The following is a 14048-nucleotide window of genomic DNA, read 5'->3' on the forward strand; positions in this document are numbered from 1 at the left end:
AAGGGGGGCACTAATTTACTGTATCTTCATCTATTTCCAGGTGACTGAGTGCTATTTCATTTTTTGTTGTCTTGAAAGAGTCACTGTACAATAAAATAATGTATTCTTATTTTTTAGGAAGGAATCTAATTATCAGATCTGTAAATAACTTTATTGAAATTATTTGTTGGCATCCACCCAAACATAAGCTGCAAAGATATGACTACAAGGAGTCTCACTAGTCCACTGCGTGTAAAGCAAGTATTTTACCACTAAGCTATAGATGTAGACACTAATGTTTATGATTTTCTTCATTCATGATATTTAGTATACAAAAAAAATGCAATGAACCTAAAAGTCATTGTGACGCTGACAAGTCAGATATCAGCGTCACACATCACTTGAATTTGTCTCTCATCTAGGGCTTAATAAAATGTCATTTTTTCTAAAGGCTGCACAGGGTTTTGAACCCAGCAGCACTGTATATGAGGCTGTAGGCCCTTATCTATAGTCTCTTATCTAATGTGTAAAAACATTAACTTGTTTTTTAAGGTTGCTAATGGGGTTTGACCTCAAAAACTCCTATAAAAAAATCTATAACCTAACCACTGAGCTATGCATTCATATAATACTGTAACATGTTAGCTTACAGCATTTGATACACATAGCCATAAGCTCAGCTATAGACTTTCTTTGGTTGTATGATTTATCATACAAATGCACAGTAGATCTATAACTCATTCTGACTTTGACCCTGACCTATGAAGAGCATAAGTCAAACTCAGATGTCAGAGTCAAATATCAAAGTCAGTCAGAGTCAGGTGTCAGAATCAGGAGTCAGGGTCAGATATCAGGGTCAGGTATCAGGGTGAGTATTCTGCCTCAAGGTGACATTATCATGATATGTGACTATGATATCTGACCATGTCCTAAAATGAACACTGTACTATAGGACTGCTCCCGTTTTCCTGAGTCATAGCTGAACTGCAGTAATCTGGCACAGCCACCCCACAGTCGATGCAGCCTTCTGCTTCCAGCTCCATCCACTGTGCTTTTTCCTTTAGCGTTCATCATAGTAGCATAGTAACAACAATCCATTCATGCTCTTAGCCTGGACCCCTGCATTATGCAATGTGCTATCCTGTGGATAGTTTTAATACTTTTTATTTGCAACTTTTACATTTGTTTTGTAGGATGAATGCTATAAAACATCAGTTCATTCATCTGCCATACACATCAGCACAAATTGCAGATATCAATAGTGGATATTGTATCGCAAATGGAACTTGTTGATTATCAGCTCTGTGGTTTTTTCTAATTTTAATCTCTAAAATCTTCTGACGTTGATAAGAGTTTGTGTAGGGAGATTATGTCTGAATGAGGAAGTAATGCTGTTTATAAAGTGCTCCCAAAACTAAAGTACCAGACACAGAGACTTGACCAGAATATCAAAAATCCCTTAAGGTGAGATGATTTATCTAATTGCCTAGGAATACAGTGCTCATAACTTTGCTACGATTACTTCTACATAACTATACATATATATTATTAGTATTGCTAACATTAAATATATACCCTTATGTATTGTGTTACAAGATCATGACCACCTCTTCATAGATTGCTAGTAGATACAAGGGTGCTTATAGTCTTTGTTTTCTAGTCTTTTTAAAATTTAAGATATGTTGTCTCAAGGATATGTACTCCTGCATGTTCTCGGACCCCCTTTTGTTGAGAAAGCAGTTTTATGTGCTATTATGTCTCTAGCTTAGTTTAGATATATAGATGTTTTATCATACTATTCAATATCTCTTATGATATCACTTAGATACAGTGAAGAGCATTTATTATAGTGTGCAAAGTAAACTCAAGGCCAAGAGAGCACCATTGAAGGGGAAGTAGATCATTATGCTTTTAATTATGTATTTCAATTGAAAGTTTTACAGCGAGGGTCCTATGAGCAGACATATTATTATAATTGAACATTCTTGCATTGTGCATTGTGCCATAATGCCTGTTGGACATAAGTAAATGCTAAATGAATGACTGCCATTAAGTGAGCTGTAAGCACAAACACAGGGGCATTGAACATGTTTGCTAGTATCTTTGTAACTTCTTTTGATGGAATTATAGACCTAAGACATTTGGCTTGTCTTTTGTATAGTTTTATATGTGCAATTAGCAAAGATGCGTTCATTTTGGGCTGGGTCATAGCAACTGCTATGGAGGCAATTTGAATTAAAAGGGTTTTGCCATCCCAGACAATGGGGGCATATCGCTAGGATATGCCCCCATTGTCTGATAGGGTCCCAGAGGTGGAACCCGCACCTACAATGACAAGGAAACAGGGAAATGAACAGAGGGCGCACTGCGTATGCGCAGCAGCCCTCCATTCATTTCTATGCGGCCGCTGAAAATAGCCGAGCACTGGCTTGGCTATTTCCGTCTGCCCCAGAGAAATTAATGGGAGCAGGGGCCGCGCTTGAACGGTGCGCTCCCATTCACTTCTATGGGAGTAGCGGGGAGCAGCACTTGGTGGTGGACGGACCCCGGGAAATACGGTGTCCTCCAGCCACAGCTCTCCCCACTCCGTTCTCGTTATAGGTGCGGGTTCTAGCGATATGCACCCATTGTCTGAGATGGGAATACCCCTTTAATATAAATTTTAGTTTTATAAGACCGTGTGCCCCTGTTTGTATACTGTGTGGTAGTATTGTAAGGTCATTACATAGTATGTTGTATTATATTTTTACAGTACGGTGTTATTATTTGGACACTATTACAGATGCATTATTTTTCATGTCCCTTTCTTCAGAATATGGGAACAAACCCTATCATCCATACCTCCAATAATTGTTACAAAAATTGAAAGCGTTTTGCTGTAAATCTGATTAAAAATAAATTGCTGACCTTGCAAATCTTTTGCAGATATAAACAGTATAAAATGAACCAGTGGAGCATTTTTCTGCTTATGCTTCTTACTTTTCATATGAAGATGGACCTGGCACAGGTATCCACATGGCTTTATCCAGTCTGTAAAACATACCATGATCGCCCAATATTTATTTCAATTTAAATGCATTAATCAGTCTAAGAACATTTTCCCATTCATAATGACACAGTTTAACATGTTTTGGTACATGTGGGTTTGAAAGCAATAGCTTTTTTTGTTCAGTTATTCAAATTATTTTTGCTTTTTTTAATCTAATATAAAGGGCATCGTTTTTATATTAGTATGTTTTGCTTTGGTTTTTTTTTCAACCTGGGAAAATAGCACAAAATGCAACTAAAATAAATTTTTTTTAAATTGTGTCTCTTTTTCATTACAGTAATTATTAGAGATGAGCGAATGTCTTAAAATTAATTTCAGGTCTGATTATAGTAAAACGTTTGGAAGATCTGATTCGGGTACCAATAGATTCGACCAAAATTGAAAGTGCTCAGATTGCCCTGAAAAGATGTGTATGATGATCTGAGGTCTCCTAGGATTCATTTTTTATTTCTTGTCTTTTACTTATTCTCTGCTTATTATACACTTATCAATTGCAGAAACCTTGCAACAGGTTTTTGGGGAAAAAGGCACAATCGGGCAACCTCTGTAACCAAAATATACCCTACTGGTGATGCAGCAAAATATGCTTTTCAATTGGTGCAATTGCGAAGTGTCCATTAAGACTTTGATGCTAAAAATATCATCAGCCAGTAGATTTAAGGTTTTTTATATCAGTTGGGCTGCTAGCTGGATCCTGCACATTAAAAAAGAGTAATGTCTCTTTAAAAACTGTGCAACAGAGTCTGTATGTATATGTGAACAGCTCAACCCTGTAATACACAATAAACTATCTCTCTCTATTCTATCTCTAGTGCTAAATGCATCTTTCCAGTTCCTAACACTGTCCCAAGTCTCTAAACTTGCTTTACCGAGTGTCTAATTGCTTTGTCTGTGACAGACGCACCCTATCCCATTAGTGGCTGAGCTCTGCTCTGCTTGGGATCTTAAAAGGAGCCTAATAGACAAAATATCATCCCTCCTGATTGGTTGCGAGGCTGACTGCAAGCCATTATGGCAACCCTCCAGGGGCTTGCCCAGTGTCATATAATACTCCGTCTTCATCTTCTCTGACCTGTTTCCCTCACTAGTGTACTGAATTTGATATGTATTAGTCCAAATTATATTGCCAAAACTTCCAATTCTTTTGGAAGTAGAATTTTTGGGAAATTTGAAACAAAATTGATTAGGTTATAATCGATTCACTTATCTCTAGTCATTATTACATAGGAGATATTTAGTTTACAGTCGATTAGGCGGACCTAGAAGCCACATTGTGGACTAGCAGTGGTCTTCCATTTTTATTGAGTTTTATTTTTTAACCCTTAGGTGATGGCACACAGTGCAGTTCTGACTTGCATTCGGGATGCAGTTTTCAATTTAGCTAATTTAGCAGCCTCTTTAAACCCTGGTGGGAATGATTTAAGTAATTTCAGCTAGCTACAATAAAAAACTGCATCCTGAATGCATGTCAGAACTGTTTTCGCATTTTCATTTTTCTTCCCTGCCTTCCTTGAGCCATAACTTTTTTATTTTTCCGTTCACATATCCATATGAGGGCTTGTTTTTTTGCTGGACAAGTTGTACTTTCTAATGCCACCATTTAATGTGGTATACAAAGTAGTGGGAAGAAGCAAAAAAATTCCAAATAGGTTGGAATTTGAAAAAAAACACAATTCCTCCAGAGTTTTACGGGTTTAGTCCCTACGGCATTCCCTATGTGGCAAAACTGACCTATGCCCTTTTTTTTGCTACATCACCATATTCTGAACCCCATACGTTATGTTATATGCATAATGTATAGTTATGTCTACTGAGCTGTGTGGGGGATCATGTTTTGCAGGATCTGTAGTCATATTGATACCCTTTTGGAGTGTGCGTGCCTTTTTGATTACATTTGCGTAATTTTTGGGGGGAAGAGAAGGTATGAAAAAATGGAGAAGCAGCCATTTTGATACTTTTTCTCCTGTTACTCCATTCATTTTAATAGTATGTTATTTTAATAGTATGGGACAGGATGATGGCTATGATGCTTATATTTTAATTGTTTATTATTTATGTGTTTATTTTTTTATTGAAAGGGGGTTGATTTAAATTTTTATATTTTTTTTACATTTTTAACTTCTTTAATTTTATTTGTAGCTACTTTGTTTTTTTAGAGACTACTACTATACTCCCATAAGGAGTATGGTAATTCTCTAATTGCTGATCTCCTATGTTGGCCTGCCACCTGCTGCCAACATAGGAACGGCAGCTCTAATACACTGGGTCTCTTCAGAGAGACCCAGCCTATTAGAAATAATGACAGAGATTTCTGTGTGCTTGTAGCAAAGAGGTTAATTTTGTTTTTGCATTTATTTATTTTACACATAGCATTTATTTTGTAGAAAAAGTTAATACAAGCTACTTATTAATGTATTATTATCCATATTGCTTCCTTTGCTGGCTGTATTCATTTTTCTATCACATTATACACTGTTCGTTTCCATGGTTACAACCACCCTGCAATCCATCAGTGTGGCTTTGCTTGCATACTATAAAAAAAGCACAAGCTTATTGACCTGCAGTGCAGATTTTGAAATAATTTTATTTTTCTCCATTTACTTCAATGGGGAGAGTAAAATCAACGTGTGGAAAATCTGCGCCAAATCCGCATGTAAGTCCGCACTAATGGAGCCGATACCATGAACCAATAAGCCATTACCACGCAGTCTTCTTTCATGTACTTATGAGATGCTGAATTTGAAAGGAAGCAGAATCCCTGTGGATTTCATATATAACATCAAAAATCATGCATTATTTCAGATAAATATTGTATCAATGATTAACAAATGGGGTTGTCCCACATAACCATAGGATAAATGTCTGATCGTTGGGTACCCTACTACCTTAGCACCCACTGATCACTAGGATAGGGGTCTTGAGCACCCGGTTTCTCTCTACTGCGCAACTGCAGTGTGAGGAGGAGTTTGAATGAGCGAGTTGGTCAAGGAAGGACCCTGCCAATCAATTCAGTGTGGGGGGGGGGGGGGTCATTTCGAAAGGCTTTATACACAGTGCAATGGCAGATTGCACTATAGTTTCACTACATTATTTTTCTTACACCTCTTGCTACTTATTTTAAAAGTAGGTGGAACTTACAGAAAGGGCCCAAAAAATTGCAATTGTTCTAGAAAACGGTAGCAAGTTATACCTGAAATCTATGTGAGCTGGTGTAGATTTAAGCTTCTGCAAATAAAAAAAATAGGGGTTAGTCAGCACATCCAGGTGCACATCGCCATGGCTGGCAGCACAAAAGCGAAAAATGTTGGGACACATTTATTAAGACCGGCGTTTTATACGCTGGTCTTAATAACCCCTGTAGCTGGCAGTAGATTGCAGCAGTGATGTAGAGACGTCAGCCTCTACATTACTTCGGCGTATCCACCGCCAATTCTAAATTTAAGACAGCTCCCTTGCTGTCTAACATTTAGACCATTTTCTACACCTAAACCAGTACAAAATTATGAATAAAATGAGCCTACTGGCCCGTCCCCTTCCCTGCCCACGCTATGCCACCTTTTTTAGACCTGGCGTGAGCGGGGGAAAAGTTGCAGATTCTGTCTCATCATGGTGTGTGCGACAGAATCTGCGCCAGATATACGCCACAAAAGTGGCGTATATCTGGTCATAAATTACACCCATTGTGTTTGTTTTAGATTTCAGTTTCTGGCGCATGACAGCACAAGTGCAGCAAATTCATTAAAAGGAGTGCACCTCTTAATAAATCGACCGCATCTTATCTGATGGCCTTTTTACTAAGGCTACTTTCACACTTGCGGCAGGACGGATCCGACAGGCTGTTCACCATGTCGGATCCGTCCTGCGGCTATTTCGCCGTGACCGCCGCTCCGTCCCCATTGACTATAATGGGGACGGGGGCGGAGCTCTGGCGCAGCACGGCGGTGCACGGAGAGAGCCGCCGGACTAAAAAGCCTGACATTCAGTAATTTTAGTCCGGCAGGCTTTCTCCGTGCTGCGCCGGAGCTCCATCCCGTCCCCATTATAGTCACTGGGGACGGAGCGGCGGTCCGCGGGCACGGCGAAATAGCCGCAGGACGGATCCGACATGGTGAACAGCCTGTCGGATCCGTCCTGCCGCAAGTGTGAAAGTACCCTTAGGCTGGCGAGTGAAACATCCGTCTTTAGAAAATGACACCCCAAGAGTACAGCGCTTGGCTCTTTCCGTTTTCCCCATAGGCATTGATAGAGCAGTAGGGCACATATGTGACCACCTTCAAACTTCTACTGCTATTGAGCATTAGAAAAGAACAAGGGCTTGGCTGCTCTAGTGATCAAAGAGGGTCCCAGTGGTTGGTTCCCCAGTGATCAGAAATTTAAAACCTACCCTGTGGTTATATGTTAAATATCCGCTTTGGCACAAACGTTTTAAGGTCTATTCTTGACTTTTGTTTATTGTGATCCTACCTTTAATACAGTTACATTGTTCCATGTTATATACAATCACAGTCTGTAATGTACAATGTCAGCAGAAGTAGGGTTCCCATTGAAAAATGACCTAGTCTTTTTATTTTATCTAGGAGATACAACTGAGTGACAATCCTGAAATATTTGATGATCAATATAAAGGATGCAGACTGAAGATGGATAAGATCATCCCAAGCATACTAAAGTCTGAAAATGCATCCAATGTAGATTTTACAAATGATTGGCTTCAGGCTGCACAATATTGGAAAACAATCAAATTGAACATAAAAAAGCTTCCAAAAGGTTTTCGAAATGAGCATGGGATAGCACTGGTTGCTTATACAGGTAACATGTATAAGGCTTTCAATAAAGCAACAAGAGATGTGGGCAAACTGATACAAAATTACAAGAAGAATTTCAATTTTAAAGCAATGCACTACTACTTGACTATGGCTGTGCGGTTGTTATCCAACAAAGTCAATAAGCTGGTATATAGAGGCGTGAGGAATATTCAGTTCGTACCTTCTAACAATTCAAAGGGTGGTATCCGGTTTGGTCAGTTTATCTCTACCTCTGCAGATAAAGCAACAGCTATGAATTTTGGCAACTCATCGTTCTTCACAATAAAAACACGTTTAGGGGTGGACATACAGAGATTTTCTCTGTATCCTTCAGAGAAAGAGGTACTGATCCCTGGATATGAGATATTCAAATTGTTATCATTTAATAAAGAAACTCACAGCTTCAGCTTGATCAGTAAAGGACTTTCTAAAAGTCGCTTCAACTGCGCCTATTTTAAAAGGTAAGATTTATATGATGGCGAGCAAGAAATAGAGATTAATTATAATAAACGCAATCAAGTTAACAAAATAACTAATGCGCTCATAAATCAGCACCATGCACATGTCAATGCACCTGCTGTGTAACCCTTCATGGAGCCTTCACAACAGTTTCACCATAAAATTGGTTAATGCCCTAAAGAGGACCTGTCTCCAGTTTGCCATTGTAAAACTGTATATGTGCAGCAATTGGCCCTGATCCCTGGAGCCCTGTATTGTTATGTTTTGTTTTGTCCCCCCATCCCCGATTCTTGGCCTGTTTGTTATGGCACCTACTATTCAAATGCAGCAGAGGTAAGCCAAAGGGGTGACCACTAGTCTTCTTCTCCCACATGGAAGAGATCTTCACTGCTCTGATGCTGTCAAGGCAGCATGAACAGTGTCAGAATGGATAAAAGGACAGAATTGGCTAAAGAAAAAAAAAATCATTACTCAACTCACCGACCTCCAACACTGCTTCGATACCCGCTACTCTCTGCTACCTAGTCCTGGCTCATGCACGTTCATCCACTGGCCACCATAGAGACCCATCTCAGCGAGTATTTGGCTGAGCAGGCATTTCTAGTCATTTCCTATGTGTTGATCCAGGACCAGAGGCTAGAGAGCAGTGGAACAGAAACAGCATCACAGAAGCAGGACATAAGAGATGTAAGACATTTTTTTTTATTATTATTTCTGTCTGGAAAATCCCTTTAAATCTTGATATCGTAAAGGTATTTGAACCTTAATTGAGACGGACAATTACTAACAAACTGTGTTTTAATTCACAGCATTTAATGGATGAACCATTCTTCAAACTCATCTTGCTCACATCGCTAATGCAGTAGTCGGGCTCTGCTCAGAACAAATGGACGAGGAATAAAGCATAAGAAAAAACCGAGCAAACATTAAGGCCCCTTTCACACGGGCGAGTATTCCGCGCGGATGCGATGCGTGAGTTAAACGCATTGCACCAGCACTAAATACCGAACCATTCATTTCTATGGGGCTGTTCACATGAGCGGTGATTTTCACGCATCACTTGTGCGTTGCGTGAAAATCGCAGCATGCTCTATATTCTGCGTTTTTTTTCACGTAACGCAGGCCCCATAGAAATTAATGGGGTTGCGTGAAAATCGCAAGCATCCGCAAGCAAGTGCGAATGCGGTGTGATTTTCACGCACGGTTGCTAGGGGACCCGATCATTATTATTTTCCCTTATAACATGGTTATAAGGGAAAATAATAGCATTCTGAATACAGAATGCATAGTACAATAGCGCTGGAGGGGTTAAATTTTTTTTTTTTAACTCACCTTAATCCACTTGCTCGCGTAGCCCGGCATCTCCTTCTGTCTTCATCTTAGCTTTATGTAGCAACAAGGACCTGTGATGACTGTGACGTCACCAAAGGTCCTTGTTGCTACACAAAGCTAAGATGAAGACAGAAGGAGATGCCGGCTACGCGAACAAGTGGACTAAGGTGAGTAAAATTTTTATTTTATTTTTTTAACCCCTCCAGCGCTATTATACTATGCATTCTGTAATCAGAATGCTATTATTTTCCCTTATAACCATGTTATAAGGGAAAATAATACAATCTACAGAATAACGATCCCAAGCCTGAACTTCTGTGAAGAAGTTCAGGTTTGGGTACCAAACACGCGCGATTTTTCTCACGCGAGTGCAAAACGCATGACAATGTTTTGCACTCGCGCGGAAAAATCGCGGGTGTTCCCGCAACGCACCCGCACATGTTTCCGCAACGCCCGTCTGAAAGGGGCCTAAGTGTACACCTGCCCACATGCTAGCGTGCATGCTTGTATTCTTTATTATTCTCATTATGTTATATTAAAATATGCTGTAAAAGGGTTTCTGGTTGCATGTCAAATTATTCACCATTTCAAAGATTTCTTTTTATCACTGATTGGAAATATTCTTATTTATAGTCACGAGTAAAACTAAGTACACCCTCTTTGAATTCTATGGTTTTACATATCAGGACATAATGAAAAAAAATCTGGTTCTTAGAAGGTCTTAAAATGAGTTAGATACAGCCTAAATTGAACAGCACACAACAGATTCCACCGTTTCGTTATTTATTCAACAAAGTGGCTCCCAATAAGCCAAAGACTTTTTAACAAGGTTGGATATTTGCAGTGTCAGCCTGAGGTGCCTCGAGACCACCAGTAAAATTCCTTCTGGGGGCCCACTGTAAAGCTACATGCATATACTACCTGGTCACACAACGGCAGCAGTAAGATGCCATAAGATGATTTATTATGGACACTCATGTAGTGGTCCTTGCGGAAAGGATACAGACTACACTATACCTAGACATCATCTAAACCATCTGATGCATCTTATGATGATAAACTAGGTACTTTGTTAAATAATATCCTCAGTATTTCATATGAACATAGGCATTGTACTGTATAGCATCTCAGCCAGATTATCTATATGTCAGTCTAATGTGCCATGTGCCACTTGTGCAGGGGGTGTGAGACTGAAGGACCACTTTGATAAGTGGCCCACCGGGGGATTCACCTGCTTCCCGTGTGCCAGTCCGAGACTGGATATTTGGCTTGGCTATTTTTCCTTGTCATGTTGCAAAGCTTGGTAAAAAGTCAAGCTTTGACTAAAAGAGAGCCTCTTCCAAAAGGGGGCGCTAGCAAGCCGTTTCTCTTTCCCTACGAGATAATACTATAAGTACTTATTGTACTGTCATGATCATGAACATTTAACATGTTAAGCCTGTAGAGACTTAGATGAAGCTCTTTGTTTTTTTGTAATTTTTCTGAGCATTGCATGGTCTGAACTTGGGGTAAATTTGCTGCGGCATCTATCAACCACCTTGAATGTTTTCCACTTGTGAATAATCTTTGTCACTGTAGAATGATGGTCAATTAATCAAGGGCTTTTGAGTAGCAGCATCTGACTGCTACTTAATCTCCTAATTCCTAGGGAAGCAGTAAAGGTGTACTTAATTTTCAACCCACTGCTTCTGAATTTGGCCTAGTTACTGTAAAATAATGGCACAGTGTAATTTGTCATGTGTTGTTTTCATTTAAGGTTGTAGTCACCTAGATCTAGGACCATCTAAGGACCAGATGTTTTTTTTTGTGCCCTGATAGGTAAAATCATAGATTTCAAAGATGTACTTTGTTTTTCCCATGACTGTATATCTGGTACCAGGAACAGACTGTAATGAAAAAGTAGCACTGACACACAAACTAAACCAGCCCACACACAATAATACCCCCCGTATCACAAAAATACATTTGCACACAGTGCTTGCGGTGGTGAAATTTGGTTTACTTGGTCATGCTCTCTTGCCACTCTCTTAACTATGTATGCCACAGGATCAACACAAAATAAAATTGGAACACAGAAGCAAGTAATCACACAGTCAGGAACATTACACTACCACATGACGAGCACTAGCATAACCAATAATACCACCATAGAGTCTATACAGACGCTCTTCAGATTCTTATTATGCTGCAGACTATATGTGAGAAAGCAGCACAGATCAGACTCAGTCATATGCAGTGGCGTGCCAAGGGGAGGGGTAGGAATCAGGAGGGTGTCGGATGCAATGTGCTCTTCCATGAATACAGATGGAAGCACTCATTGCTAGAGCACCACCGGTCCTTTCACTTTCTGACTGCTCAGCTCCTGGCGCTCCTTTCCTCCTGCAGGCCGGCGCACTGAATGGTAAAGAAGGGATCCATCTTCTCCCTCCTTCACGATTCAGCCCTGCAGACACAGATCACGCTGCTGTCCTGTGTAGGAGAAGTCCGGGAATCTGCCTGTGCTCCTCCCATACAGTGCTGCATCGCAATCTGTGCCTGCAGGGGGGTGCTGGAGGAGAGCCAATCATCAAGAACAGGACAAAAGAGTGGGCATTACTACTATGAATGGGGCACAGAGAGGGCATTACTAGTGTGAAGGAGGTGCAATGTAGGCATAACTAAGGTGAAGGGGTGCAATGAAGACATTACTACTGTAAGAGAGGAACAATGGTGGCATAACTACTGTGAGGGGGTGCAATGAGGGCATAACTACTGTGAGGGCATGCAATGAGGGCATTACTACTGTGAATGGGGCACAGAGAGGGCATTACTAGTGTGAAGGAGGCGCAATGTGGGCATAACTACTGTGAGGGGTGCATTGAGGGCATAACTAAAGTGAAGGGGTGCAATGAGGGCATAACTACTGTGAAGGGCCACATTAGAAATATTTGGCTGTAACAGAGGGCAGTTTGTTTGCTGAAGGGCTGTAGTTTGGTACAGTAATGCGTGTCTGCAGGAAACAGGGAAGGATGAAGGAGGTTACTTGCATTTTGAGGCTGCATTTTAGCAAATAGAATTGGAGATTTGGTCAAGATTAACCTCCCCGCAACCCCCCTCCTTTGGCTAGTTTCACACTAGACAGGAGGAGGAGCTAAGAGTTTACTTTACTGTATGTTGGTTGAGAAGACGCCTCAGGCTAAGGGGGGGGGGGGGGGGAGTAGCGGAAGTGCAGGAGGGAGCAGCGAGCCGTGAGGACAAATCAGACTGTGTTTGCGGCGTGCCCTGCTGTGTCCTCTGGCATTATGGCCGACCAGAATGACGTGAAGTACTACACCTTAGAGGAGATCCAGAAGCACAACAACAGCAAGAGCACCTAGATCATCATCCACCATAAGGTGTTTGATGTCACCAAGTTCCTGGAGGAGCATCCTGGCAGTGAAGAGGTTCTCCGACAACAGGCCGGAGGGGATGCCACAGAGACATTCGAATGCATTAGACACTCTACAGATGCCAGAAACATGTCAAAAGAATTTGTAATACGAGAACTTCATCCAGACAACAGATGGAAAATCAAGAAACCGGGGGACACCTTTATTACCACTTCAGATTATAATTCCAGTTTCTGGAGTAATTGGATCATCCCAGCAATATCAGCTGTTATTGTTGCCTTGATGTATAGTTTCTACATGTCAGAAGAGCAAATACCACCCTGTTTCTATCTTTCAGATATGTTTGGTCTTCACTACAGTTAATAGATAGAAAGTTCAAAAATCTGAAATACTCTTTAGTGATGAATGATAAATCTGATCGCACTATTGTAAGTCTCATACCTATTTTGTGTTTCCTGTACTTATTGAAAACGTCCAATGAATTTAAAACATTAGGTATCACAAACTGTACTAAAGATGTGTCCTTCAGCCTCCACCACTTCCTCAGTGTATTCTGTGGGCCCTGTATGCCTCTTTAGGGCTCCACACAGTAGTCATTTCTCCTTAGTGCTCCCCCAAGAGTAGAATGCTTTCTTAGTGCCCCCACACAGTATTTATGTCCCCTGGGTGCCCCCTTACTGTAGTGTTGCCCCTTTAGTGCTCCCTTACAGTAGTGCTGCCCCCTTAGTGGCCCCCTTACAGTAGTCCTGCCAACTTAGTGCCCTCAGTACAGTAGTGCTGACCTTTTAGTGCTACTGCTCACCTTACAGTAGTGCTGCCCCTATATTCACCTAGCCCCATTCCCTTGATGAACAGAGCATATCACACTCTTCACAGCAGGTGCAATGTGACATCATTATGCCTGCTCGACTGAGTAAGAGAGTGCACAGGCCGGGTGAAGATCCTCAGCCCAGCAGGCATGATCATGTCACTGCATTGTGTCTGCTGGGGAGAGCATGCCCGGGGAATGAGGCACTGACTCTTATGGATGACAGACTGTCATCTATTATGGCTTGG

The 14048-nt window shown here is 40.9% G+C and overlaps 2 protein-coding genes and 1 pseudogene across 3 annotated transcripts in view; 2 read left to right on the plus strand and 1 right to left on the minus strand.

Moving 5' to 3' along the window:
• The window catches only part of SCRG1 (stimulator of chondrogenesis 1), a 249313-nt gene that overhangs the window by 72797 nt on the left and 162468 nt on the right, over positions 1-14048 (minus strand). The gene's annotated exons all lie outside the window — the stretch shown is intronic.
• LOC122940545 (ecto-ADP-ribosyltransferase 5-like) lies at positions 1415-9335 on the plus strand. Its single transcript, XM_044297148.1, has 4 exons — positions 1415-1443; positions 2905-2986; positions 7606-8294; positions 9102-9335. Exons 2-4 carry the CDS (start codon positions 2921-2923, stop codon positions 9106-9108), a joined length of 762 nt encoding a protein of 253 aa, XP_044153083.1. The 5' UTR covers positions 1415-1443; positions 2905-2920; the 3' UTR covers positions 9109-9335.
• On the plus strand, positions 12906-13355 carry LOC122924811 (annotated as a pseudogene).

Source organism: Bufo gargarizans, chromosome 1 (genome assembly GCF_014858855.1).
Source record: "Bufo gargarizans isolate SCDJY-AF-19 chromosome 1, ASM1485885v1, whole genome shotgun sequence".
Classification (NCBI taxonomy): domain Eukaryota; kingdom Metazoa; phylum Chordata; class Amphibia; order Anura; family Bufonidae; genus Bufo; species Bufo gargarizans.